The sequence below is a fragment of the Dendronephthya gigantea genome, unplaced genomic scaffold (genome assembly GCF_004324835.1).
Source record: "Dendronephthya gigantea isolate DGI-Jeju-01 unplaced genomic scaffold, DenGig_1.0 000045F, whole genome shotgun sequence".
In the NCBI taxonomy this organism is placed as follows: Eukaryota; Metazoa; Cnidaria; class Anthozoa; order Malacalcyonacea; family Nephtheidae; genus Dendronephthya; species Dendronephthya gigantea.
Genome location: NW_021163055.1, coordinates 1,337,799 through 1,365,537, shown reverse-complemented (window position 1 = coordinate 1,365,537; position 27,739 = coordinate 1,337,799). Strand labels below are relative to the sequence as shown.

Here is a 27,739-nt window from a genome sequence, read left to right as displayed (position 1 = left end):
TATCCGGCCCGCACGACGCCAAGACAGGATCTCCTTAGAACGGAGACGCAGGTCCACACTCGTAATAATGGTGAGACTATTGTCGTGTGAGACGAGCGTCACCAAGGAGACAGCAGTCGTCAGCAAGGTCCGAGCTATGATGGTCTTAAGATCTTATCATTATTGTTTCCAATCACGGGAACGGAAGATGGCAAATGTCTTCACTTTCAATTCACCTGTAGTCACTTCAGTGAGAACGGAAGGCTTTGGAAAATTTGAATTTTCCGCGTTCGTGTAACAATTTGTCTTGGCGGATAAGTTTTGAACGTTATTTCAATCAGGATCAGTTTTCTTGATAAAAGACCTGGCTTTGTCGTATGTAGAAAACACACAATATCAATAACAATCCTTCAGAAATTTTTCTCCAGGGAATTCGTTGCAAGCCAAACCGAAAACCCAAATCATGTTTTGATTAAGTTTGCCAAAAATTCAAACAATTTACCTTATCAGTTATGAGTTGTTTCAATTCTCATTTTCCCCCCAACTGAGGGAATATCTTATCGAGGATCTAACATAAAAATGCCACGCTTTCCGGCAGAAATAATCCGGAAAATGTCTGCAAAAAGTCAAGACATATTTTTTTTCCTACGACCGCACCTTATACGAGAAACGTGGTCTTTCTTCTTTCACTTCAATACACGGAAATTGTTGAAATATTTCGATGTCTCTTGTGTCCCAGTATTGATACAATCATTGCTCGCTCTAATGGAGATAATATGTGTACATGATTGGTAATTATAATATTTCCATTTATTCTTGTTTATCTTCGTACAAATTGGTTTTTGAGCCTCGAAGACGCGGCAACGCAAAACATGCAATTGAGACGCACAAAATGAAAATGTTACACATGCTATACGGTTAATTTCTCTACGGTTTTTCTCTTTTTGAGCCTAATACAATCCGTATAATATACAAATAGTGACTAATAATAAATTGGAAGAATACTGACTGGAGACAATTGGTCTTTTTCTTACAAACTGTTCCAAAGTTTGCTGCTACTTTTTACTTAAATAAAGAAACCCACACGAGCCTATTTCCATTTAAAAAATGCCTCAAATTCTGCTTGAAAAGACAAAAACCAACACATTAATTTCATTCCGACAGAGGTTATCTGAAGTCACGACACAGCAGAATCTTGATGCGCATATGCATCCAAGTGATAAGATGGGCAACTGAGAAAAGCATTTAAATTGGGCAGGTTTAGCAACGCGCTTAATTAAACAACGAGAAAGCGTGGGAGAGCGCGAGATATTTTATATTGTGTCTTTCGCGTGGAGTAAGAACTTCCCGCAAGCCTAAACAAGTGTCATATGTAAGTGTTTACAAAAGGCTTGAAACGATCTAGTGTTGCATAAAATTCTACACCCATATTAGATGTCCCCTGGGTTGATTTATCAGCGCACATAAGAAAAGCTTATCAGCGTTTATAGCACTAGAGATAATGTATCATGCATGTTCTGTCTAAAGTTCGCTGGAAACATGGCAACATCTGGTATTAATTTTCGCGCGAGCTTTCCCATTACCAGCGCGACTTGAATAGCACAAGGTTGCGAAGGACGAATATGTAATGGTCATGACAGTTTGTGTGTAATAATGCAGGCAATCCCTTCGCGCGAAAAGAGTGCGAAACGTTTAATATCTAGATCACGGGGAGTTGTTGAAAATAAGGCTTTTCCCGGTTTAAACGGTTCACAGCGCGAACATAAATGACAAACTAATGAGCACATAAATGATGCAAATACCCACAACAGCACGGGGCAAAATGGCGCTTTAAGAGTTTGTATATTTTCCAGCTGTGAACATAAGCGGAATATGAGTTATTTAACACACTGGTTCGGCACATGACGCTCAATCTATAATTACCAGAATAAGAGGATATTATGCTGAGAATATTTTCATGAAATGAAGGCGTGTATAGTCTTTTCCTACTCAGGTCAACATTCTATGCAGCTGACTTAAATTTTTGGCTTACAACGTTTTGTAAAACCACCCGTTTCCGCTATGAGATCTTTTCAAAACATCCTTTCACTTCTCGCCAAAAATCCGATCGTGTTTCTTTAAAATAATCATCATCATTCACTTGTTGACACAGAGAAAAACACCCCTCCTAGCAAGACTTGTATAAGCACCGCATATGAATTTCATCCCTGGGGTTGTTGAACATGAAATCGCACTTAAAAGGTTCGAAGGGCAGTTGGAATTATACCACATGCCAACTGACGCTCCTATCAAATTAGACTCTGTCTATACACGCGCTCGAAATCGACCGACACACAAGACTGGTGTATGATCTAAACTTAGAATATAAAAAACATTAAACAAAACACGCTTAAGGTTAAAAATGTATACCATTATTTTAATGAGTTTTTGACATTAGTTTAATGCTTATTTGTTCTACTAATAAATAGTGCGTACTTTTATATATTAAGTATTTACATATACAGAAAGTCTTACATCAGTTGTACCATTGGTTTATTTTCCCCCTGACTTTTGAAGGTTGATAATGTATTTGAAACATGCCGATAAAAAGCTCGAAACAGGACGAAGAAAATTGACTTAAAACTGCCCGAACAAATGCAACAGATTATTTCAACGACTCTACAGGATATGACCCAAAGTATAGGCCTCATATTTTGTTGATAATCAGTGAAGCAAGATTGAGTATCTTGTAAATACCTCCAGCACATTCGTGGCTAATACGAACACCTTTACTAAATTTCCCTAACGTTTGACGGCCTCGGAAATATCACGGCAAATATATATAACGCCGTAATGGGATTACGCGGCAATGGGATGTACTTTGCACGCAATTTATGCAAAAAATTTACGAGTTTGAAAATTAATCAGTTTCGCAATGTTGTTTTCCTGTGTCGGTAATAATTGAGTTATCGTGACAGCGCGTATAGATACGAACTCTCGATTACCTTTAGACATTTTTGACACAAACCGTTTATTATCGAACACTAATAGTATAAAATGCTTCGAGCTAATTTATCAGCATATTCACACAAACACATATAATCAGACCTTACTGTTATTAACGCTATATCCGATACAAGCGAATAGTCTCCATAATTCTGTAAAATTCATTGCCTCAATAGTTTATATGTTTGTTTTTTGGCCGACAGGATGCAGATGAAAGACAGATAGTCTACGAAACGGCATCATTTTAACACTACGACTGTCTGCTCCCAGGTCTTAAAAGGCTACATGTCTCCATGCGTCTCCCATTAGCACTTGTATAAACGTTCTTGGCTTGCTTTGTTATGCGGGCGTTTAGCGACCGCCTTGTTGCTGTTCTCTACGTATGAGATTGAGTACACAGGCGCTCATTTACAACCACAGCGCTCGACAACCATATCGTTATACACTTTATATACCACACTGTCCCCTTTATCTAGGAAAAGCATACCCAGCCCTGACAGTTTATTAGGGACACAGCAAGCTGGTGGAACTCGACGCCTGTCAGAGTAATGTACAGTAGTTTGTACCATAGCATGATTAGTTGGTTTCAAATGTTCAGCGATTGGATATTTACACATACCCTGACAATAATAAGCGTTATAACCCCGGGGAGCTAAGATCCAATTCGACCATCCAAGCAGTATGAAATCGACATACAATTTCTTTCGATTACAAATAGGCTTTCTTCGCCGTCTTCTTTTTGTGTTTCGTTTTATGCGATTAGTACCGTTTTCTTCGTCTGTTTCCACCACTATTTTATCCCTTTGTGGTCTGTCCTTTGATTCCATCTCGGGAGCTTTTCCGTCATCTGTAAAACTAACCAAAAGCGCTCGTTTATCATGCGTGCGTCCTGTCTCCATCAAGCCAAAAGCTTGCGCTGGCATCAAATACCCCGTACGCACAGATTCAACTTGCAATTCCAAGTTGTGCACAAAATTTGTATCATTTCTCCACGCGAGCATAGCGTCCAGCACTTTCAAAACCTTCCAATCTCCCGATCTTTCTCGTATATCAAAGACCAGCGTGTCTACCAGCACAAGTTGCGTATGTGTAAAAACTTGCGAGTTCCAGATATGTTTAACGGTCTTTTTATAGTATAATTTCGCGTGGTACTTCAAGCCATGGGCCCAGGCGAACTTCCATTCCAGACCTGTTGGTATTCGCAGCAAGCGTAAATCAGCCGAGATGATTTTTTCCGAGCTCGGCAGAGCGGAAATATTAAACGAGTATATCTGATGAAATTTCATTCTCCGTGAGCTGTCATCGTCCCCTGAACGAGAAAAACAACGATATTGTTAACAGTCTATACTCATTCTGATCGTGACACGATAAAACTTTGCCAAAAGGCTAAAAATGTGTTTACTTTGCTCAGTCTAGTGTGTTTACATATGAAGCTGAAGAAATGGACGTACAACATAATTTCAATTGCATGGCATCGTTGAAAGATCAAACTACTTGAGAAATATAAAAAAAGAACTTGGTAGGTTTCGAGCCTTTTTGTCTAAGCAGTTCAATCTTTCAAGCGTGGATTTAATGTATATTTTTACTCACCAACATCGACAAAACCGCGGATGGTGTTGACGCCATTTCTTGACGATTTCCTTCTCGACATTTTTTCATAAATCTCGATCATGTACTGGTGAGGAACGATGCCGTGTCGTGGCTTAGGAAGCTCGTCTATTCCTAATACATTGAGCATCTGTCGTGCAGTTTCTTCGCTCGCTACGTGATCATAGTTTTTTACGCTGTTGAAGCTATTCATGAGCTTAGCGTTACTGGGTCCCTTGCGCGCAGCAAAGGAGCTTGCTAGGAGCAGCAATAAGATCGTTGCTAACGCAAGACGCGTCGATAAAACAAACCAGCTCCGGGGTAAAACGTTCATAATGATGTCCAATAACAAACGGACCTACTGGTTGGGATCTCGTTCTCGTTTATCCGTCGAAAGAGCGTCCAAAGTTCACTAAAACGACAAAGAATCTGTTAGTCCCCAGTAGCTGGTTCACCTAAACTGCTCCACTGACGTACCGACAAAGAGTATTTATTTCAAGCCTTCTAATTACCTAAAATATGGTTATATTTAAGGAGGTAGATTTTGATCAATGTGATAGATTACTGACTGTTCGTGATCCAAATACAGGTAACCTGATACGAAATGATTTCGTATTGATTCTTGCGTATCACCCCAGTGCTTGTTGATTGGATAAAGCATGTCAACATGAAGATTAGCTAGTATCAACTAAAGTATACAAACAATGCTACGTATATATGTACTGTAATAAAACCCAATAATTCCACTAATCTTTTCATTTACTTCGTCAACATTTCAAACTGGTAGCGTCACAAATACCAATGTTTTGCTGTTTTGTTGACATTTTTTAAATGTTTTTTTTTGAGAGGGAAAAACACGCGTTTCTCCCAAAGAACAAGGTCTTGAAGCATTCGCAAATCGAGTTTTTTTCCAACCTCCTTTCTTAAAATGGCGAAAACGCAGTAATGGTTAACCATTGAACGTTCGCCCACAATTTCATAATTGACACTTATACAAATATGATTGTAATCTTCCAAAGCAGTTTGCCAGTGTAAAAGTAAGAGATGTTTTTCCTCTGATTTGCTGTAAGAAGACAGTCTCTTTACATGCAACACAGATTACTTTCCGAAACAGAACAGCGCTATATCAGCAGTGCTTAAAAAGCTCAAAAACCTCGGCTAAGCGCGGCCCGTACGGTATTTATTTTTTAGATACTTTAAGCGTTTAACCTGAATTATACCAACCATTGAGTGGTCTTAAAGAAACAAAGAAACGTCTACAACAGTGTCTTCTAACATGCATAGTTCCCAACCTTTTTTTAAGGGTTTATTTACCAATGATAGTTGGCATGCAAGATTAGGAGTTTTAATTAATTAACAGGACTGAGCAACAACAACCAATACGAGATCTGTTACTTCCTTGTTTGGTAAAAAAATTTGAGAATAAGATTTGTGCCGCGATTTAATTGCGCATTCAATCCTTGGAAATAACTTAGGACAGAAATAAAATTGACTGAGCTCAGGAAACGGTTAAAGCTTCCCACGAATTAACGGAAATATTTCATATATTTCAGTCAAACAGGAGACTTTATGTATTATCTCTAAACAATCCTTGGTCATTAAAGAATATTCACCCACGTCCAACGATGACCAACCTACATTCATCAATGATAACGGTTTGCATATATTGTCTTTATGGAGGAGTATGGTTTAATTTAGATGTGAATAGTTATGTCTAGTAGCTGATCACAATAAATTTTGCCCTATATATCTTCTCAGAAGCCCTTCAAATATTCCATCATTCAAATGCCATCAGATCGATATAGGATCAAAGCAGTTTTGCAATAACTTTAGACCGACAAGGTGACTGCGCGTTGTCATGCAAGTATTTCAAGTGTGTCAGACTTATCTAAGTTTATCAGCAAAATCATATTGGTAAACATTATTGAGTTATCTTCTTGCAACAACAATAAACGGGGATCATGTCGATCAATGGCGCTACTTATGGAAATCATTGGCCTACTTCAAGGGCAATCGCGCACCGCGACAACAATCAATACTTATATATGGTTCCAATCTTAACCTTTATCTTACAACCATTGCAAAAGATTCAAGCACTTGTACACCAGCATATAGGTTTAAAAGTGTTTGCATAGTTTAAAACGACTAAAGACTTCAGATTTTATCAGATCTGTGAAGATATCAACCTTGTTTGGAGGCTTATTAAATAACTATTAACGAAAACTATGGACCGTTAGGACAAACTGAATTCGCCTTTGATGGTTAGATGCATATGCTTTCGAATTTGAAATTCCGGCAGTTTATTTCTGGCTCGTATATACGGAGACAATACCAACGATAAACATGAATTGACCAAAAGATAGCAGAGTGATGCATTTTTTATAGCCTTTTTTATCGACTTTCAACACGGAAGAACCAAGAGCCTAGAGGTTTTGTGAAGATAATGATTAGTTGTTTACCTTCATAAGTAGAGAGAGTTTAAATCCTTGTCTGTAAATAATACGAACAGTTGGGGTAAAATAACAAGATTATGTCGGAAATGATATTTCAGAAAGCATTTAAAGCTTTATCAGAGATGCATGAAGCCACAAGAATGTTAAAAAAGCGCTTGTCTAGTGTTTTATGCAAGTAACTGAAAAGATCCTGTTGCAAAATTGATCTGAAATATCGACCTACGCGACTCGAGAAACTACTTGAATTGTTGAATTGTGCTACTGCCCAGCAAAAAAAATCTGTCTATAGTCAAAAGTGTGTTGAAAATATACTGCGAAAAGCGTTACTATATTTGACACGATGTCTGTCATGCTGTAACTATCAGCGTTGTTTTAGATTTCTCACAACTCCCGCAATCCAGGATTTCCTGCTTAAACTTCAGTTAATGCTGGATTACCTGGATTACTCGCATCAATCCGTCATAATCGGAAGAGGGAAAATGCTCGAGGCAGAAGCAAGACTTTTGGCCCTCGTTCTTAATCCGATTATTAGCGCAACAATTTTTTCATTAATCAAATTTTCTGGCCAAAGAGAGCGCTGACGTTTCATCGCTTAGCAACTGAAGGCATTATCCAGTTGTTTATAGGAAGTATTCGCCATTTTTGGAAGTTCAGCCAATTTATTCGCTGGTCAATTCCAGACAGAATAAACGGCTTTGATCAGTGTCCATTCTGTCTGAAGCCAGATGATTTACCCTGCACTAAGCTTTACTCCTACGCTCTGTTATTAACTCTGTCAAAAAGATATCACCAGATTATATATACTTACTACCTGAACTGGACCACCACGTTTGAGATATCTTTTTCACAAAGACAAATTTTAGTGCAAACACACGCATTTTAGACCCTCACTTAGTGCAATCTCACAATATCCAGTCAGAAACTCGCAATAAACGATAATGAAGAAGACATCTGTCCAAAAGATACATGAAGGAATCATTACGACGTTTCCTGACCAAAGCCCTTAGGTCGAAACGCCGAGAAGCTTTTTTTTGGTCTAAACTCATCTCGGGAATTGCTTAACTTGAACAGGGACATCACGCCGGTCAGCGCTGGTTATCTCATGCACTCATCTAAATACCTCGTTTATTGTTAAACTCGACGATTGCATACCAAAGTTCAGAGCAGAACTTACTAGAAACATCCTTTTTGGGATTTCGAAAAGGATCTTAAATTATTTAAATATTTGAGATTATAAACGTAAATAAACAACAAAACCTCAAAGACCATATGTGGTTTGACTCTACTAAAGCGATTAACTGCATCAAATATATATTGAGCCGCAAAAATCGTTGCTCTCCGTGAGTGAAATAGAGGAAGTTTAAACGGAGATATTTTGAAAAATGAATACAAATGACATAATTGAATTGACTTTTCTCGGCCTCGCGAACATCTCAACATACCAGCTGGAGATGAAATCTCTTGCATTCAGGGGCGTGAAAATTTAAAAACACTTTAAGAAACCTTTAAAACGGCAACGCCCCCATGAAGAGTGGGCTTAAATTATGAAAGGAAACGTTGACTGCATACCATTCTACCTGTTCAGGCTTACAGAAGGATTTGAAAAATATTCTGAATCGTTGAAACATGCAACTGTTTTTCAGAGATGAGAAAACGAAAATGCTTTTCAAAAGTCAGGGGAAAGAGATGAGAGATTTTTTGTTTCCGCAAACACGAGATATGACGGGTTGCTCGATATGCCAAGTCGTGAAATGTGGCCAGCAACTGTATCTACCTTGAGTGTCGGGTGCTCTTTTTCCACTCAATAAATGCAAGAAAACAATGTCTTGCCGTTGGAATCTTAATCAAAGTGAAGAACTCTTGAAAGGTCATAAACAATATCATATCTTTTCGAGTGCTTAGGCATATTGGGTAGACAGTTGTTCGTGCATGAATGAAGTGCCATCACCTTTCTGACCCGGACTCAACTCCTCCGTCATAAGTAGAAAGGCGTGTCTTAAACATCAAAGGTTCCTCAATAAGAGATCGGCTCTTTTTACTCATGTTTTACCTGCAACGGGTGGTTTAAAAATACAGAACATTCCCATCCAAAATTAAGTTAGTTTAGTTTAGGTTTCCTTCTGTAGTAACACTGGATCAATAAGAGATGTTCCTTACTGGACCTCTAGGAAGAACAGTTTAGAACTGATAGAGCTATCCAGTATAAATAAAGTTAGTTTAGTTTAGGTTTCCTCCTGTAGTAACACTGGATCAATAAGAGATGTTCCTTACTGGACCTCTAGGAAGAACAGTTTAGAACTGATAGAGCTATCCAGTATAAATAAAGTTAATTTAGTTTAGGTTTCCTCCTGTAGTAACGCTAGATCAATAAAAGATGATCCTTACTGGACCTCTAGGAAGAACAGTTTCAGTGTAGTCAGTTTCGTTCCTGTTTTCCTAGCTGGATTGTACTGGATTCTTGTTGGTCATTGAGTAGAACATTAGTGTTGGTAGAACAAAGGTCCATGGAACCGTCAATGCTGATGGAATTTCGTAATACGATAATCCATACTTAGCACTTATTACAGCAGTTCAAGCCTTCATATATGGTACTTGCCATGAATGGTCATTCAGATAAGAGTTGTTAAACTGTTTTAAACATAAGACGCAACAGTCAAAAGATTGTGCCTTTTGATATGGTCAAAATTATCTTATCTCCAAGAAAAATCTCTCGAGGAGGCATTGAGGAAATATTTCAACCGCACTCTACAGATAGTTGGAATAATTTAGTAAATTCTTAGTAGGTTCAACCGCGAAGATAACTTGATGTGTAATTGATGTGGACCTGGTTTCCAGATGATTCTGCGCGTTTCGGAATCTTGTCGTAAATATCAATTTGATGAAAAGCGCATCTGCGCATGACTCAACTCACGACACGCTTCCGACTGATTTACGATCAGAATCGAAGCAACGGTCTTCGTTATCAGTGATGTAAGGTTTAAGCCAATATCGGAGGAACTAGATTCTGTTTAAAAATAGTAACTTCTTGAACTAATTTAGCCTCTTAGATCATCTTTACTTGGATTAAGAAGAATTTGTAGGTTCGATACCAGCCGCACCCAGGAATTTCCCGCTTGGGGGCTCAGAAAGAGTAATGTGCCATATACCATGCATGCTCTAATGGCTCAAAACTGTTTTACCCAGAGGTCAAGTAAACTGATCCAGTGTTACTATTGGAGGAAACCTAAACTAAACTAACTTTATTTATACTGGATAGTTCTATCAGTTCTAAACTGTTCTTCCTAGAGGTCCAGTAAGGATCATCTCTTATTGATCCAGTGTTACTACAGGAGGAAACCTAAACTAAACTAACTTAATTTATACTGGATAGCTCTATCAGTTCTAAACTGTTCTTCTGGAGGTTGACCTAATGTTACTACCAAACAGGTAACCCAAAATGATCTAACATCTCGATGAGCTTATTTCATCACTACGGCAGAATTATCGCAGAATTCTACCAATGCGCGAATATAGACTAAATCTTCTTGTTGACAGAAAAGGTAAAATATAATTAATTCTCAATCTTAATTCTCAGCATGTGTGTCCCAAGGTTACATGAATTAGTCAGCAACAAGTCGTTGAAGCATTAATGAGTCATAATATTGCAAAGTGCAGAAAGCTCATAACCTGTTCACTTTTCAACTTGGCCTTTTTAGTCACTCTCGCCTATTTTTCTCGACTTTTTAAATCAACAAGTCATTAAAACGGCCAGGGTAGTTATATATACCCTCTTAAGTCAAGTGCAGAAATCAGTCTGTCGAGGATGTTCGCCTGAAGAGCCCACATTTCAACAGCACTTTGAGATCGTGCTAGCTTATTGTAAAAACCATTGAATTGACATTAGCCACGCCGTCGGAAACTCGAAGCGCGCGTCTCGATAATACAGAATAATTATCATTATTTGCGTTTTGCGCAATCTCGCGCAAACTCGCCCATATTCGCGCAATACAATTGTCAACAGAAATTTCCTGTGAGAAGCGTGGCGAAAGTAACAAATCCTCAATGGGATAAATTCACAAGTACTTGCGAACAGTAGGTTGGCTAACACCGATGTGTAACAACAGAGCAAACCAGGCTTTGCTGAGGCAATTATGGTTAATTCATTTTAGATGACTCGTACAAGGAAACGGAGATTAAATGAAGATTTAGCTGAGTGCTAAGTTGTTCCCAGAAATATCAAAATAGTTTCAAGCTATTCGCTAATTCTTGGCCTTGCGTAAGAAGAGGTTAACACATTCGTGAGGTCAATACGCGCAGGAGCGCAAAAAGATGCATGAATAGAGATACGAGACTATTAACTGAATAAAATAAAATAATACTCACAAGTAATTCCGTCGACACCAAAGGAGGTTAGTCTTGTTAAAAGATCTTGCAAATGAATCGGTTTAATTCAGCAAAGCTTGGTTTCAATTTCCAACTTTTAAGAGAGCGCAGATTTCTGGGCACAGCTCTGCAAGGCAAGCACATGAAACTGAATAAGATCGCGAGTGAGTTTTATCGTGAAGAACTTGGTTAAAAACACCTCGAAGTCTGACAATCTGGAGAGCCCATTGTCGCCAGCGTGCTAGACTCTTGTCGTGAAAAGTGAAAAACGGTAGTGCCTAACAGCCGGCTGCGACAGCACCATTTAAACTGTCGAGGCTATCAAAGCTATTATTCACGGTTATCGAGTTGGGCCAGTTAAACACGAGAGACGAGAGTTTAATTGCCAATGCAAGAAGTATTACGAGATAGCAAATAGCGTAGCGAATTGAGAGACTTTGCCTCGAAAAAATGATGACATATTGAGTACTAAACTACATTTCCAAATTAAGCTTATTTCACATCACGAAGATCACAAAATAGAATACAAAGTTAAAGTCGAATTACTAAAACTGTTTTTCCACAAAGATAAACAGCCGCAGCTGAGTGAATTGCTCAAACTCAAACTGACCCTAGGCATTATACGAAGTCCAAGGCATTACTATCATGCTATGGTTAACTGAAGAATGCGAATATGTGTTACTATCATTATTTTCCCGCATGAAAGAAGCACCGAAGTTTATCCTTCCAAGACAGGCTTGATATTAGAAAATCCTAGATGCCAAACCGAATTCTATAAGGTGAACATGCATTAAACACCACGCTAGCTAACGTTTCACTAAATCGTGACGCGCTGTTCCTTTTTAATCGACTTAAAAATCTCTTTCAACATTCTTACCTTCACGAAGGCCAACTTTAGCGCAGGGCTAGTCTCTCTGAAACAGTTCGTAACAATGTGACGTAACGAATTCTAACAAATCTATCTTAGCGAAGCAACCAGATTAAGTGGTCCTTTGGGCCGCGCGCACTTCTATTTATTTGCGTCTTGAGACGATGCTCTCACCGCACGGTGACAGATGGTATAATTTGGAAAATATCCTTACAATGATGTCGACTTGATTTATGTCTAACGGATGACATTTTAAGCTTGTAGAGCAAATTTATAAAATGCCTTTGGCAACGCTTTCCCTGGTATGTGCGATAGTTAGGAACGTCGAGCATTCGAGGGGGCTAAAATTAGCTCGATTTAGAAGAAAAATAGATTTAGCTTAATGATACACGAGATAGGATTAACCCAGAACGGAAAATTATTTTTTTCCATTCCTTTATTCACTAATGAGCGAATTTATCTTCGCCGGAGTTTCACTGGAAACCCTGGGTTCGGGTGATCTTGAACTAATCAGGTTTCAGAACACTTGAAAACTCTTCAGTGATTCCTTTTTAAAAGAAGAAATTTACTTACAGTTGACTGATCAAAGAATGCCTCTTCAATAATGGTAGAATTCTAAAATCATGACTCGCGGTCGTTTCAGACTCGCACGACAAGTCGATATCATATAATTAACTTCCTAATTTCACTTGCATCTTGAAAAAAAATCCATTCCGTTTTATCCCACGCGCAAATTACCCACGAAACCAAACATTGCACTTTCTCACAGATATTTCTCATTAGCTTATTAAAATCTAAACATCAAAATCCTTATTTGTTTGGCATATTTTAAATTGTTATTCAAATGAACAAGTTAGACTTCCCGAGGTATTGTGTAAACTAATCTCTTAGTTTAAACAGACATGCACCATCAGAGTTCCCGTGACACGCAGATTATAGCTTTACATATTATCTACTCCGTGTGTTTATTTAGGTGATTATTGATAGGGCAGATCTGTAGAGAAAGATTAGCTCAAGAATTCGTTCTCACGAGAGATGGACAATTCACAGACATACGTAAATAAAATTCCTCCGTGGCCATTTGTACCCGCAAAAATCTTCACCTCAAGATAGCTGTACTCGAATTTGCATGCACTGGAGTGTCTTCTGAGAGGACATGCAAGGGTAACTTAATGTATGATCCTTTCAATTTATTGAAAGTACTCGAAAGTGAGTGGTTAGCACTTTATATGGTGTTTCTTATGACGGTAACGCAAGCCACTGCTAGCGCAGATCAGGATATGCATTTGCGAAAACGTCCACTTTTCACCCTTACCGCTGTAATCAATCTCAATTAAAACTCAAAACCGAGCCGAAATTTATTGACAATTTAATTTGTTCTCAGCAAGGGTACATTTGAGGTAATTTTCAAATCATTTATCAAACGCAGCATAAATCATCTGTTGACATTTGCGCATGTTTTTCTATCGCGCGCGCGGATCGCACAAACTTGCGCGTCAGGAAAATCTGCGTTCCCAGCTGTAAACAAACAAAGTGTGAAATCCGTTGCCGAAAATTTAGCACAAAAATATCAAAAATATCTTTAAATATCAATGATAATATATCATGAGCCAAATTTTGACGATGTTCATGAGTGAATTATTATGTGAGAAATTTGTCCCACTTTACAAAACGCCGCAACTTCTCCAATGACTTTCCTCGCGTTTTTAACACCAATCTATAGACTCGAGCAATATTTATGCATGTTGCATACAGTATAAATAAAGTGAGTTTAGTTTAGGTTTCTTTCTGTAGTAACACTGGATCAATAGGAGATGATCCTTACTGGATCTCAAGGAAGAACAGTTTAGAACTGATAGAGCTATCCAGTATAAATAAAGTTAGTTTAGTTCAGGTTTCCTCCTGTAGTAACATTGGATCAATAAGAGATGATCCTTACTGGACCTCTAGGAAGAACAGTTTAGAACTGATAGAGCTATCCAGTAGAATTAAAGCTAGTTTAGTTTAGGTTCCCTCCTGTAGTAACACTGGATCAATAAGAGATGATCCTTACTGGACCTCTAGGAAGAAATAAATTAGAACTGACAAAGCCGCACACACGAAAATAACTCACCCAGAAATCAGTTTACAGAAGTTGAACTAAGGGATCATCGTGGGAGATATTTCTGACGCAACGTTTTTTGAAACCGGATTTATTTCAATACCTAGTTAATAGTCACTAAAGAAACACAATACGGTTGAAGTATCTGAACAGGAAAAAATCTTCAGCATAACAACCAATAATCCAGTTTGATTTGCTAAGATCAACGGATCATCAATCACGTCCAAGTTTTCTGGAAAAAATCATCTCACAATTGGTCCTCTAAATGTTTTCCTTCTGAGAAAAATAATATTTCCGAGGGCTTTTTTATATTTTGCAAAGACTTTGGGAGACCTTGGAGAATGCTCTAGAATGACTGCCCTTTGGTCTTCTTCAAAAGATTATGGATGGGTCACTTTAAGGTGCCTTCATGTAGTTCTTCTGATTTGTTTTGTGGATTGAAAGGTGTAAATGCTTAGGTATAAATACCTCGCACTGACCAGACATACCACCCGTAGTAGTCTCTCTCCTCAGTAAGCTAGTCTAAATTGGGCTGTTATTATTTCCCTGCAATGCAAGATATAGCTAGTAGCTACATTCTGATTCTACGGAATCCAAACTTTATGTTAATCCTAAATTGAGTATAGTAAGTTAGTATAAGCGCTGTTGTAATGAGATATACCCTATATGAGATATGCAAGGTCATGAAATTATTACCAGAATCGGACCATGGGATCTTGCACGCGCTCCATTCTACCCACGATAAAGGAAAAAAGATTAAAAAGAGCACGAGACAGGATTAATCCAGAATAGAAAATTCCTTTTTTCCATTTTATTACTTGCTAATGAGAGTACTTATCTTCCCGGGAGTTTGACCAGTAATTCCGCATTGTCGAGGTAGGCTTAAAGACTTATTCAAAATCGAATACAATGAAGCTAGTGAAACCTAAATTGAAGTAGAGTATGGTTAGCTAGATCCTAGACGATACAGACCAGTTATCCGCCGCTCAAAACCTTTCAGCATTTCAGTTGTCAAGTGATCAGTCCAAGGCAACAATAACTGAGGACAACTATATTGCGACATGCTTACGTTTCTTAGGCAACGAAAGGCGAGAAAAACCCTACAGTTAGTTTTCATGTCCAGGTACATGGTTAAATAGTTTAAGACATATTGATGACACACATAGCAAAAATCAACAGGCAAACAAATTATGCTTCCCTGAGTCAATCCATTAGAAGAGATTAAGAAAGAAAAATATATATTAATAGGATGTTACGTTAAGAGATCTTCAGACTATATATCCGGTTATAGAGTCACAAACAAAAGATACCAATGTTGGATTAAACAGATTCATTGCAAACAGAATTTATATTCTACTTACGTAGATTCACCAGGTTGATTGTCTTCATGCAGTGACGAAACTTGAAAACAAAACTTCAAGAGCATTTTGACAAATATATACTCTTTATATCTGGGAGATCTGGATCACCTCAGCGATCAGTACCGAGCGACTTGTCTATATATTATTATCTTATCAAATATACGCCCTTTATACTAAGTGAACCTACCGCAAAGCATGCACTAGACAAGCAGGAAAAACAGCCTGCTTTAGAAAAATACGTATTCTGTAATAAATCATAAGCCAAGACACATCGCTGGCAAAGAAAAATAGAAAACGGATGCTCTATTTTGACAAACTTTAAGGTATATTGCATAAAATTGTGTGTTTATTTATACAGACCCTGTTTGCGTAACAAGATTGTTCTAGCAGATAACGCGTTCAATCTGCGTTTAATTTCAGTACTAATGATATCTCAAATGTGGGAGTCAAATCACTCGAATGTAGCCATAGTAAGCTGCACTGGTTTGTGGAAAAGCTTTGAAATGTTAACGAAGAGGTTATCTGTTTATTCTATTACAAAATTTCGCATCCTTACCGTTCAAAACTTCAAATCATGACATTTTATCTCTTTCAAAATCGTTGGCGTGCGCAGTCTACGGTTGACGTCAACGTTTTTGGAAAAACCGAAAAATATATAAAAAAGACACTTCCTGAGTGCCCGGTCTCAAGAGCAGAGCAAACAAGAGTTTGGTATCGAGGCTGTCATGTAATGTATTGTTACATATGCAGCCTTTATTACCAGCGGCAAATTTAGAACGTGTGATTATTAGCTTTATCTCACAGACGCAAGAATGATCGAACTCATCGAAGTAGTTAATTTCTAGACATATTGCACGGTGACGTCAAAGCGATGAAAAGGCTGAATTTTGACTCAATTAATAATGATTTCTATGCTAGAGGTACTCGAGGTATACAAGTTTAAAAGCAATTTGGCAAACGAAAGTCACCCGCCAATGATCAGCTGATCTAATTATGTCAGATTTCATCATTTCGTTGAACAGATGACAGCAACCAAATGTCGTTTCGCATAATTTGCGCGCAATATTATATGCGGTGCAAAAGTAAAATTAGCATGCGTTGCATCGCAGACCGCAATATGAGGCTGGACAAAATTACTAACCTAGTGAATGACAAATAAATTACGTTATTAAATCATTGTAGAAAACAATTTATTTAAACTCAAATTACACTAAAATGGATTTGGATAAAATAAACTAATAACTAAAGATATGAATATATATTATTTTAAAATTATTATGATTATTATTCAAAATTAACAATAATTTGGTACTAACCATTTGCCCCAGCAAAAATGCTTTGCAAACTTATAAACAAGGCCATTTATCAAGTTAAAATTGAATAAGAATGATATATATGTCTAAAATTCCTAAGGTACTCAAAATTTTTTTTATATAAAAATCCAATTACACGATATTGACAATCCTAGCATGGCCGTTCTCTATCATGTAAATAATGAGTCATTGCTTGAATAATCCAAATTCATATTTCATAGATGCAGAGGACTTCATCCTTCCATCATTTAACTTTCCTTTTTATTTGTTCTGCCTTTGAAATCATTCATTGATGCACTGGCTCCAAAGAACTCAGATAAGGCGATATAGGAAACCTGAGGTAGCAAACTAAATGAAAAAAAAATTGTGTTTGCATGAAATAAACATGAACTACCAGCAATATTAGATCTTAAAAAGGCCATCAATCAGTGCCCCAAAGTTGATCCCAAGATCTAAAGCCTTGGTTGCATTAGTTTCAGATCATAACCAACAACAATTTATACCTTTTTAGAATCAGAAAAATGTACAAAGTTCTTGGCATTATCAAAACACGCTGGTTTGTTAGTATTGCGTTCATAATTCTGTTTACTGCCACGTCTGGTTCAACAATAGGAAGAAGTGATGGAAATCTATGAAAAACAAATTATTCACATTGGACATTGTTGATTGGGCATTTCTAGCATAAAAAAGCCATCATGTGACATCAATATCTGCATTAAAGGTTGTGAGAGTCTTACTTTGTCTTTGCCCCATCAAACATGCCGGTGTTTATGAAATATGGACAAATAACTGTGGTATGAACATCATGTTTCCCAGTGGCAGCAAGCTCCATCTGTAACGACTCATTAAAGCCATATGCCCCAAACTTTGAGCTGCAGTAATCACACAGTCCGGAAACACCAAAGAGGCCAGCTGAAGATGCAATGCTTACAATGTGACCATGGTTGTTGTCTATCATTGCAGGAAGAAATGCTTTGGTTGTCTGAAAGTTATAGGAACATGTGAATTATCATTATTCAGGCACATTAAGACTTCAATCAGGAAAGTTGAACTAACATCATAAACTGGTCATTGGTCAAGAAACCTAGTGTTGTAGCTGCAAGTTCATTGCTCTGGTCACAAAGATTTTCAAACAAACTTCCAGACAAGTCATAGTCAAGGATATTTATTGCTCCATGCATACAAAATTAATATTGATTGTAAACGTGTAATTTCTGACCATGTGCTTCAGACGTATGTTATTTCACGAAATTGCGCAACTATATAATAAAGCTACTCCGAATTGAAAGAAAATCAGCCAATAGGAGTCGTCGAAGTGTTCGTTTGCTCGATAACATTGGCCAAAATACGAACCATCAAATGTGTGTAAATATCATCAAAGAACTGGCTTTTTTTAATAATATTTCTTACCCAGCAATGTGCCAAAGTATTCACTTCAAAGGTTTTTTGAATCAAACCATCTGAGCACTCTAAAAACTTCTTTCCACTGACAATTCCAGCGTTATTAATAAGGATTGTCACTTCTCCAACATTCGTTTTGATATCATTCGCAATACGATAAATATCGTCTTTGCTACTGCAATCACAAGTGAACGAAAAAGCTTTCTGATCTTTTGCTTTTATTTCATCCACAGTCGCTTCGTTTGCCTGTTTGTTGATATCAACACAAACGACAATTGAACCAAGAGACGCGAAACGCAGGGCCATTAAACGACCCAATCCACTCCCTGCTCCTGTGATCAAAACTATTTCATCACGAACATCTTTCTTTTTAGCTGGAACAAACCACATTACAATCGCGGTAATAATTTGCCAGAATAACAGGCCAATAAATTTCAAGGTTTCGACAAGCAACGAGGCCATAATTTTCGCGTGATTTTGGTGTTTCTGAGGAGAGCTATTTACAAAACAACCATGTCAACATGGCCTTATTACATTCAACATAATTGATCTTTGTACCTTCTTATTAATTACCCTTGAATGACCTTCATTAGTTCCACCTCAAATCCGGACATGCGCTTTCCTTGCAAGTCTCAAGTAATTTGAGACACTAATTATCCTTGAACGACCTTCATTAGTTGCGCATAATCTCCTTAATGCCGTGAACGCTCAATACTATTACTAGTAATTACAGGTTTCAAGCTGGTTTCTTGTAAAAACTATCCACAGGACTTCTTGAGATCCTCCATGTGTTAAAGAAATTAGTTCTGGTTGAGTCACTCAGACACAAAAAAAGTTACTGGAAACCAGGCATATTCACCTCAGTTGCAAAAGATGTTTGAGCACAAGTCTACTTATAGCTTAAAACACACAAACACCTTCTTTTCAGGAAGCAGTTTTATAGTTCTATAATCGAGCATGTTTCAATGAATTGCTGGCCAAACATTAAACTCAATAAAAGACAACAATATTCCAGAAGTAAGAACACTTTATTTGCAACTCCTCATAGTTGGATTTTAGTTCATTTTACGAATCAAGGCATTTATCTTTTCCTCGCGGTTGCCAAAGTCTCCACCCTCGACAAAATGGTTTCTCTTCTTTCTCAAACCACCTGTTGGATTGGATAGCTTGAATGGCCACAGGAAATTGTTTGCTTCCTTGAAGTGAGGTCCAATTGTGAAAATTTCATGGATCAGATCCTCCACACAAATGATACCAAACTTTCCAAGATTTTGCTCAATAAGTGAATTATCTGTGATTGGGATTCGTTGTTTATCGATTTTCACAAATCCTCGCTTGTAGATCAACTCTCGGACACTCTTGAGGTTGGGATATCTAGACAATATAGAGAAATACTTTATAGCTTAAAACCATCTATTTCTACTAAAATCCTGATTTCACAAGGATCTTGAAATCTTCAGTACATTGACTGTTCATTGCATGGTTTATCCTCCTAGTTATTGTCACATAGTGACTCTAGAAGACACAAGGAATATGCAAAGTACTGCACTCAACAGATATTTAAAATATCTGGGGCAGTTTTGATGTTCAACGTCATGGCTGGGAATATACCTCAAATCAAAGATGTTAGGCTCCCGTGTGCCATACAGACAGAGCCAGTGAAGGCTTAATTCCACTGGATGTCTACATTGGAATAAATTCATTCTTTATAAATTGTAATACCAAGAAGCTTACCCGAATGCCACGTAAGGTTGGATAATATTGAGCATGTTCAATGTAGCTTTATTTAACTTCACAAACACACCATTGTTAATTTGCAAAAGCCGGAAGAGTTGTAAGATCTTTCTTACTCTCGGACTCACACCATTAATACTAAAAACAGAGGAAAGCGCCAACACAACATCAGTAATAATTCAAGCTCTCGAATCAACTCCAAAAACAAACAAAGACGTACCCTCGGATACGGATAACAAATGCAAGTTTAGCTTCTGCAGGGACGTAGAAATTCCCAAATTGGTTTGCCATTCTTCGTAACCTGATTTCATCCCGTTCTTTTTGTCTATATTCCTTCACATATTGTTCAGCACGCTTGAAGATCACTTTACGCTTATTTTTATTTGCCTACAAATTAAGAGTGGCTAAATATCAGAGTGAGTATTTTAATTTTAAAAGCTCAAGTATGATGTAATGGAAAAATCTTAGTTAAACTGTTCATTGCATGGTTTATCCTCCTCGTTATTGTCACATAGTGACTCTAGGAGACACAAGGAATATGCAAAGTACTGCACTCAACAGATATTTAAAATATCTGGGGCAGTTTTGATGTTCAACGTCATGGCTGGGAATATACCTCAAATCAAAGATGTTAGGCTCCCGTGTGCCATACAGACAGAGCCAGTGGAGGCTTAATTCCACTGGATGTCTACGTTGATTTCTAAACTAAAAAACTTTACACCAGTGATACCTTTTTCTGAGAAAGCAAAGCTTTAGCTCTGGATGCTTTGATCTGTTCTAATCTTTTTCTTTTCTTGAGAACAGTCTCAGGAACAGTTGGTAAATTATTGCTAGAACAGTTTAATAGTAAAAAATTAGAAAGAGATTAAAATATCTTATAAAATAGACAATCCTAGCAAGTTATATTATTGTGATTTGCATCTAAACTTCATAAGAAGGCAAATGAACTGTTCATTGCATGGTTTATCCTCCTAGTTATTGTCACATAGTGACTCTAGGAGACACAAGGAATATGCAGAGTACTGCACTCAACAGATATTTAAAATATCTGGGGCAGTTTCAATTTTCAACGTCATGGCTGGGAATATACCTCAAATCAAAGATGTTAGGCTCCCGTGTGCCATACAGACAGAGCCAGTGGAGGCTTAATTCCACTGGATGTCTACGTTGGAGGAAAATAAATTACATGTGATATTTTCTACACAATGAGTAGCAAGCATAAAAAGAGATGAACCCATGTTAGACTTAGAATCACTTTGTTGTTAGCCTGTTTTCTACATTCTATGACCAAGAAATATCACTCTTTATACAAATTCTGCTGTATACAACAGTGGACTATTAAGTAAAACTATTCAGATCACTATAAGTATGAAGCTGATCCCAAAATCGTTCAGTTTATTTTATATTATGATGCTATATAAGGGTCTGTTCCATACACTTTTTTGGTTAAAACATGGTGAAAAAAAGACGCATATCTGAGCATAAAATGTATTTTCTAACAAAAATAGGATATACATCAGACAGCATTGGACTTAAACAACACGAGAACAGCTTCTTTTTAACGAAAAATATTTTCAAAAGACTTAGATGGACTGGATTAATAATCAAAGTTCACGCATTTCTACCTGGTGTCCATTTTGTCCCAGCTGAAAAAGAACGTGATTGCTGAGTATCATGGGATATATAGCAGATGGTTACTCCAATTAAATATTGCGGTCAGTTTCCCTCGGTTATATTTTCACAAAGCTTACTGAAAAATTGAAATATACAAATTTTGCACGTTTAATTCATGATCTTTAGTTGCATACTAGTTGTAAAGATAAAAAAAACCCCGCAACTTTACATTTTTTTTTGAAAGAAAGACTTTCTTCTTTTTCTAAAATATATCTTGTTTACTACTCGCGAGCTGATTGGTTGGATCTGGCCAATCAAAAGGTGGAATGAAAAGAATGATTTAATTAGTGATTAGAAGTCGCAAATATCAATAATATGGCGACATCAACAATCGAAAAAGATGAACATTCCCAGACAGAAAAGATCAAATCCAAAATAACTATTTACCAACAAGCAGTTTACAGCAGGTTGGTAGCAAGGTATATATTTAAAATCCTTTATCTAAAGATTGCATTTCGACATTTTGTTTTCGTATTTTTTAGGCAACTAGATGGTCTAATATTGGTGAACTTTTTTGCATTTTTTATTGTGAGTTTCGTCGCAGGATTATTGTTCTTGTATTCGACTGTTTCATTATGGACGTTTCAGGTGCATTCAATTTCTTTATTTCTTTCTTTAACTGGACTTTTTTCTCTATGGAAATGCAAATTTTTCGCTTTAAATAACCTGTCAGAATAAATGAGGGCAATTGAAATATAATCATGTAAACATTTATACTTGTTTAAATTAATTACATTAAACGTGCAATACCATACCCCACCAATATTTGAAAGAGTATGCAAATTCTATTTATAATGAACTATTTAAACAAAATTCTGTTTCTTTTGAAACCAGCTTGACAGCTTGTCATAGTGTATATAAAGGTTTCCCAGCCTAAACATAGATCCCAACACAATCCTTATTAATTTATTAATATGCTAGCATATTCAAGCACTTACCACCTTTCCTGTCTTTTGGAAATTTTCATTTAGGTTTGTGAAGAAGCTGATTTTTATGACACAATTACAACACAATTTGCTCCCCAGCCACAGCAGAATATAGTGAACATTGTCACTTACAACGCAAGTGCGACATTATCTCTGCACAGATGACAATGACAAGAAAATGATTGCATTCAATTTGAAAGCTATTTACAACATCAAACACTGAGGATTGTATCTTAGCTTCTAAAAAAATGCTTGCATGCTTTTTTTCTATGGAAAATATTATGATAATTCCAGTTGCCTCAAAAACATTGAAGACTTATGATATATCTTGATGTGTGTGAAACAGGAATTGGCTGAAAGGCTGGATTGTTCAAAAATGATCTCAAACATATCAAAATAAATTAATGTGGCCGTAATTCCAGTTTTGGACAATTCTATAGACAGATCTGAGTGTTCATTAGTAAATTAAAACATTTCCTGGTATGAAATTAAAATTGCCTAGCCTACAAATGATCAAGAGTAATAGGTTAAATAAATATGCTTTGTAAATATATGCACACACTAGATGTGCAAGTATATATTTCTAGTTTGTACTAACAACTGTAGATTTTGGAATATATTTGTTTGTGAATAAGATTCAAATTTTCATTTTGTTAAATATTGTGTGATTTAATCTTTAGAGGGAATAAGACAATGCCATTATGCAAAATTAAATATAATTTGATATTTTTGTACAATTTATATAAATTTAAATTGTCTAACAGAAATCTTCCAGGTCACTCCACCCAAGGTTTTAAAATGACCTTTCATCAATGATAAACTAATACGTGGTTCCTAATATTGGTGGTTTAAATGGGCATTATTTGCCTAGCAAATGGTGGTTATAGTTAGAAATGTTTAAACATAGATATAAAAACAGAACAAACTAGTTCATAAGAGGTTCACCATCACCTGCTGACTTGATAATGCTCCGAAAACCATCTCCAAAAATGTGTCAAAATTTGACATCATTTTCAGAGAGAAGTTAACCTCAGCAACCAGTCACAGTCGGGTCTTCCCCAGATCTCTTGGTGATGTTCAATTTAACAATCTCTTCCGCGCCGGTTGGATGAATACCAATGGTAGACGACAGTTGATCATATGATAGACCACATGCCATTGCTGCAGCAAATCCTTGCATGACCTCTCCAGCATGCGGGCCAAGAAAATGGAGACCCAAAACTGTGTTGTTATGTCTGTCGCAAACAGCCTGCAAGTGGAATAGAAGTTAACTTTGTACACAACAGATTTTTGTTTGATATTTCAAGAAATTTATTTTCCATCTACCTTTATATAACATTGGCTTGCGTCTTTTTCAGCCACAGTATACTCCAATGGCTTGTAATATGCATGATATACCTTCCAGAGAAAATATAAGCACAGAATGGTTACGCCATGCAAATTTTACACAATGACACAATAATTAGTTCAACAACCTCTATGTTTTCATCCCCATATTTCATCAAAGCATCTTCTTCTGATAAGCCAACTGTACTGTATTCTAGTGGTGTAAATACAGTTGTTGGAATCTAAAGACACAGAAAGACCATTTCTTAAAACATAATGTTCACTTTAGGTAATTCAGACAACCTTAGACTGGGAACTACAATGATGTGATATCAAATTACCTTAGTATAGTCCATAATCTGAGTTGAAGCACCAAAGAGTCTCCTTGCCAGACATTTACCAGCCATGATAGCAACAGGTGTTAGTTCCGGCCGGTTCTTATATTAAAAAGAATTCAAAAACAACTACTTCAGGTACTTTTATTAATTCTAATAGCTTCTTCCATGGTGATCTAACCTTCACTTACTACAGAAGAAAATTGGGAAGCTAAGGTGCACATTCTTTACTAATGAAAGTCACATTCAAATTTGAATCTATAGACATACATGAATAACATCTCCAATACCATAGATATTTGAAGCGGATGTTCTTTCATTTTCATCTACAATTATTTTTCTGCTATTCACATTGATAGCAACTCCAGCGTTGTCCAGCTGTAGGAACAAGGTCTCTGGTTCTCTCCCTATGTAAGGTACAGTAAACGTATCCACATTATCAAGATGAAATCAGCAGAAATATTAGGTTAATGGCAAATTTCTTGATGGTCTGATCACAGAATAAACACTCCTACCTATTGCAAACATAACAGTGTCAAACAAATCCCTGTGTGTATAACCACTTTCCAAATTTTTCCACTCAACTTGAAGTGTTCCATCTTGATTTTTCTCTATAGCTGTTGGGACAGATTTCTCTATAAACCTTGTTCCATTGCATTGCATGTTAGCTGCAACCAGATTTCCCATTTGCTGAAAAGAATAATATTCACCTGTAAGATGAGAATACTATTTGGGAAATTATTATTGAGCTAGTGTACCTCCCAACCAATATTACCAACAGACACACCGCACCTGATCAAATCCTCGCAAGAAAACAGAACGAACCATTACTGAGGTATCAAAACCAAGACCATTCAAAAATCCAGCGCATTCAAGAGCAACGTCTGATGCACAAGGTCAAGAAGTAAAATGCAGTCATTTTTTATCTATTTCCTAACTAATCATCATCTATTCCTGTTCATTTATATAACACAGGATTTTCAAAGGATACAAGATGCACCAACAACTAAACTATGAAAAACAAGAAGAATTTTAGAGTCTAGCTGAATAAATATAAATATTATTCTATACTTTGCACAAGTTTTAATTATGCTCATGCAAAGAAAAATCAAATATCTTGCGGGGAAAACAAACTTACGTTTTTCCAGGTGGCTTAGAAAGAGAGAATATGTCATCACTGGAAACGCAGTACTCAACTGCACCTGGTACCTTTGAAAATATAAAGAATAAGATATAAATAATCCTTCTTATATGCATTTCTAATGTTCAACACATGAACTTCCTACATTCTCTGGATATTTTGGTCTTCCTCCAACAGCAATAACAATGTTCTCTGCCGTAATAAACATCTAGACATGAAAAAGAAAGTATACCCATGAGAATGTTGTTGAAACTTCATGCTACCAAACTAACTTTTCTTACTTCTTTGCCATCTTTTGAGGTAGCCTTGATTGTGTGATTATCTTGGAAGGCACCGTTTGCATTAAAATACTTCACACTCCTAAAGATATTCCAAGAAAAGGCGTTCATATAATTGTTGTTTACGAAGATTACCACATTGATATGAATTGGATGGGAAAGGCTTACTTCTCCTGCAGTTGAACTCGATGGCCCCAGTTTAGGGATTTCACATGATTTTGAACATGTTGAACCAACGTCTCCCTGGGTTAACAGAAGAAAAAGCTTGCAACAAATCTGACTTTGTTCCATAACTGTTGATTTTTGCATCAGTTTAATTTAACAAGTACTGTACCATGAATGTGAGACTTCTCCTGAAATGATCCATCCATACTTTTCTGAAACCTAAACAAGTAATTTTTATCTAAAATTAAAGATTGAATGAAAAACTCAACACCGCCACTGGTAAATGAATTCTTTAACCTCAATTGCATCTCCAAGCTGAGCGGCATGGTGCATTAGCTTCTTTGGGATACATCCAACGTTCACACATGTCCCACCAAGACCCCATGTTGTACCTGCATAGTGAATAAAATTCCGTGATTAAAGAGTATGGTGCTAACCAGGTCATCGTTTTTTGTACATGTGAATAGTAAATAGCTAAAATGCATTATTATTGTATGATTATCTAACAAGTGTGCTCTATGTTGGATTACAACAGCCAACATAATTATGTTCTGACGGTATTTACCTTGTGCAGAAGCTGAGACATAATCCAAGACAGCAACTCTTTTACCAAACTGAGCTCCTACAAAGAAAGTCAACTGTGCTTAGTGTGCTAGACCGCGACACATTTTGTGTAAGATATCTGGATGATTTTCCATTGTTGTGATGGAATGGAATCAGATTATCAGATGGATACTACTTATAGATTGCGAGACACAAATAGAGCATAAAAAAACTACATGAACTACCTTCTTTTGCACATGACAAACCCCCTGATCCGCCACCAATCACAACCAAATCATAATCATATTCCTCTAAAACACGAAGCGAAGATTTCACAATATTATTTTACCAAAAGTTGATGACTTGATGCATTCAATTTGCGTCGATTTACCTGCATTGGAGCTCACTTTTCTTGCATTATGTTGCTGAAGATGTCGTCTAATAATATCTAAGCGTCTCAGATGTCGTGTAGGTAACATTTAAAGCAATATTTCCAAGAAAAAACTTTAAAAAATCCTTCTGCTTCAAGCTGCCATGTTTGTGTAGTGCGGTACTTCATGTTATAACTTATAAAATCACCTGACAGACCCGCCTGGTCCGCAGTCGCACCAACTCCCTTTGAAAGTGTTTAAAATATGTTATTAGTAACACTTCCCGAATAAAAAAATGAAAAAAAACAAGGGAATTTTCAAACTAAACCCACTTGATTTAAAAGCAAAAAGCCCCCTTCGTGTTCAGCACAGACATGGTTGCTCATGATGGTGCCTCGCTTCAGTGATTACAATTACACTTGACTAAAACACCTGTAACATTCTGAAAATGCCCTATGCCACAATTTCTCTCACACGCTTGAGTTTTAAACAACTGGAAAGACCGAAAATTCTCCAGAGTTATTAGGTAAGTGGTAGTTTCTTGACATACGATAGGACAGTCGTGGTAACGAGCAGTCTGGTATCGTACAGTTTCGGTGACAGTTGTTGTCTAGTTCACGCTTGGTTTCAAGTGAAGACAAAACACATTTAAACAGAGAACTATAATAAAATACACTACAATACGTAGACCTTAGCTTCATCATACTGTATAGTGTTGTATAGTAATGTATAACACAGTATGGTGGTGTAAAGTAGACTAAGTAGTGAACAATACTGTACAGTACGGTGTAGCACTGAGTAGCATGTGGACGTCAACGGTTCGTCAACGTCAAAGA

General features: G+C 36.9%; 4 protein-coding genes and 3 non-coding genes across 10 annotated transcripts; all 7 read right to left on the bottom strand.

Moving 5' to 3' along the window:
* Window positions 1–2,381: 2,381 nt before the first annotated feature.
* Window positions 2,382–15,796, bottom strand: LOC114527474 (growth/differentiation factor 6-A-like). Of its 4 annotated transcripts, none has more exons than XM_028549131.1 (4): window positions 15,697–15,796; window positions 11,367–11,493; window positions 4,555–4,963; window positions 2,382–4,273 (listed from the first exon to the last, which is right to left on the bottom strand). In XM_028549131.1, the coding sequence occupies exons 3-4, from the start codon at window positions 4,883–4,885 to the stop codon at window positions 3,369–3,371; spliced, it is 1,236 nt and encodes a 411-aa protein (XP_028404932.1). In that variant the 5' UTR covers window positions 4,886–4,963; window positions 11,367–11,493; window positions 15,697–15,796; the 3' UTR covers window positions 2,382–3,368. The 4 variants fall into 4 exon arrangements, with proteins under 4 accessions (XP_028404932.1, XP_028404930.1, XP_028404931.1 ...); XM_028549129.1 differs by lacking the exon at window positions 15,697–15,796 and adding an exon at window positions 12,244–13,190; XM_028549130.1 differs by lacking the exon at window positions 15,697–15,796 and adding an exon at window positions 12,808–13,190.
* Window positions 15,797–16,869: 1,073 nt separating this feature from the next.
* Window positions 16,870–19,308, bottom strand: LOC114527558 (short-chain dehydrogenase/reductase family 16C member 6-like). The gene is made up of 4 exons (XM_028549249.1): window positions 18,420–19,308; window positions 17,747–17,991; window positions 17,513–17,638; window positions 16,870–17,357 (listed from the first exon to the last, which is right to left on the bottom strand). The coding sequence occupies exons 1-4, from the start codon at window positions 18,870–18,872 to the stop codon at window positions 17,258–17,260; spliced, it is 924 nt and encodes a 307-aa protein (XP_028405050.1). The 5' UTR covers window positions 18,873–19,308; the 3' UTR covers window positions 16,870–17,257.
* A 111-nt stretch (window positions 19,309–19,419) lies between these two features.
* LOC114527559 (60S ribosomal protein L7-like) lies at window positions 19,420–21,871 on the bottom strand. Its single transcript, XM_028549250.1, has 5 exons — window positions 21,770–21,871; window positions 20,875–20,974; window positions 20,365–20,531; window positions 20,145–20,282; window positions 19,420–19,784 (listed from the first exon to the last, which is right to left on the bottom strand). Exons 1-5 carry the CDS (start codon window positions 21,778–21,780, stop codon window positions 19,466–19,468), a joined length of 735 nt encoding a protein of 244 aa, XP_028405051.1. The 5' UTR covers window positions 21,781–21,871; the 3' UTR covers window positions 19,420–19,465.
* LOC114527707 lies at window positions 19,877–20,102 on the bottom strand. The gene has a single exon (XR_003687442.1). It is a non-coding gene; the product is annotated as a small nucleolar RNA SNORA73 family (small nucleolar RNA).
* LOC114527705 lies at window positions 20,616–20,841 on the bottom strand. The gene has a single exon (XR_003687440.1). It is a non-coding gene; the product is annotated as a small nucleolar RNA SNORA73 family (small nucleolar RNA).
* LOC114527706 lies at window positions 21,090–21,315 on the bottom strand. The gene has a single exon (XR_003687441.1). It is a non-coding gene; the product is annotated as a small nucleolar RNA SNORA73 family (small nucleolar RNA).
* A 1,404-nt stretch (window positions 21,872–23,275) lies between the features above and the next one.
* LOC114527569 (thioredoxin reductase 2, mitochondrial-like) lies at window positions 23,276–27,069 on the bottom strand. The gene is made up of 17 exons (XM_028549262.1): window positions 26,924–27,069; window positions 26,778–26,843; window positions 26,555–26,611; window positions 26,287–26,381; window positions 26,159–26,208; window positions 25,993–26,067; window positions 25,828–25,906; window positions 25,692–25,754; window positions 25,544–25,614; window positions 25,397–25,416; window positions 25,198–25,289; window positions 24,921–25,095; window positions 24,676–24,812; window positions 24,412–24,507; window positions 24,220–24,312; window positions 24,071–24,142; window positions 23,276–23,993 (listed from the first exon to the last, which is right to left on the bottom strand). Exons 1-17 carry the CDS (start codon window positions 27,009–27,011, stop codon window positions 23,775–23,777), a joined length of 1,548 nt encoding a protein of 515 aa, XP_028405063.1. The 5' UTR covers window positions 27,012–27,069; the 3' UTR covers window positions 23,276–23,774.
* Between the last annotated feature and the right edge of the window lie 670 nt (window positions 27,070–27,739).

Excerpts from the sequence above, each read along its gene's own strand:
- LOC114527559 (XM_028549250.1), bottom strand. Across the intron at positions 20,532-20,874 it reads CTTTGCTTTCTCAGAAAAAG|GCAAATAAAAATAAGCGTAA; the intron begins GTATCACTGGTG and ends CTTAATTTGTAG. Across the intron at positions 19,785-20,144 it reads CAACCTTACGTGGCATTCGG|ATATCCCAACCTCAAGAGTG; the intron begins GTAAGCTTCTTG and ends TATATTGTCTAG.
- LOC114527558 (XM_028549249.1), bottom strand. The coding sequence starts at position 18,872 with ATGGCCTCGTTGCTTGTCGAAACCTTGAAATTTATTGGCCTGTTATTC. Across the intron at positions 17,992-18,419 it reads ATACTTTGGCACATTGCTGG|ACAACCAAAGCATTTCTTCC; the intron begins GTAAGAAATATT and ends TATAACTTTCAG. Across the intron at positions 17,639-17,746 it reads TTTGATGGGGCAAAGACAAA|ATTTCCATCACTTCTTCCTA; the intron begins GTAAGACTCTCA and ends TGTTTTTCATAG.
- LOC114527569 (XM_028549262.1), bottom strand. The coding sequence starts at position 27,011 with ATGTTACCTACACGACATCTGAGACGCTTAGATATTATTAGACGACAT. Across the intron at positions 26,068-26,158 it reads GGAGAAGTCTCACATTCATG|GGAGACGTTGGTTCAACATG; the intron begins GTACAGTACTTG and ends CTGTTAACCCAG. Across the intron at positions 23,994-24,070 it reads CAAGCCAATGTTATATAAAG|GCTGTTTGCGACAGACATAA; the intron begins GTAGATGGAAAA and ends TTCCACTTGCAG.
- LOC114527474 (XM_028549131.1), bottom strand. The coding sequence starts at position 4,885 with ATGAACGTTTTACCCCGGAGCTGGTTTGTTTTATCGACGCGTCTTGCG. Across the intron at positions 4,274-4,554 it reads CCGCGGTTTTGTCGATGTTG|GGGACGATGACAGCTCACGG; the intron begins GTGAGTAAAAAT and ends TTTCTCGTTCAG.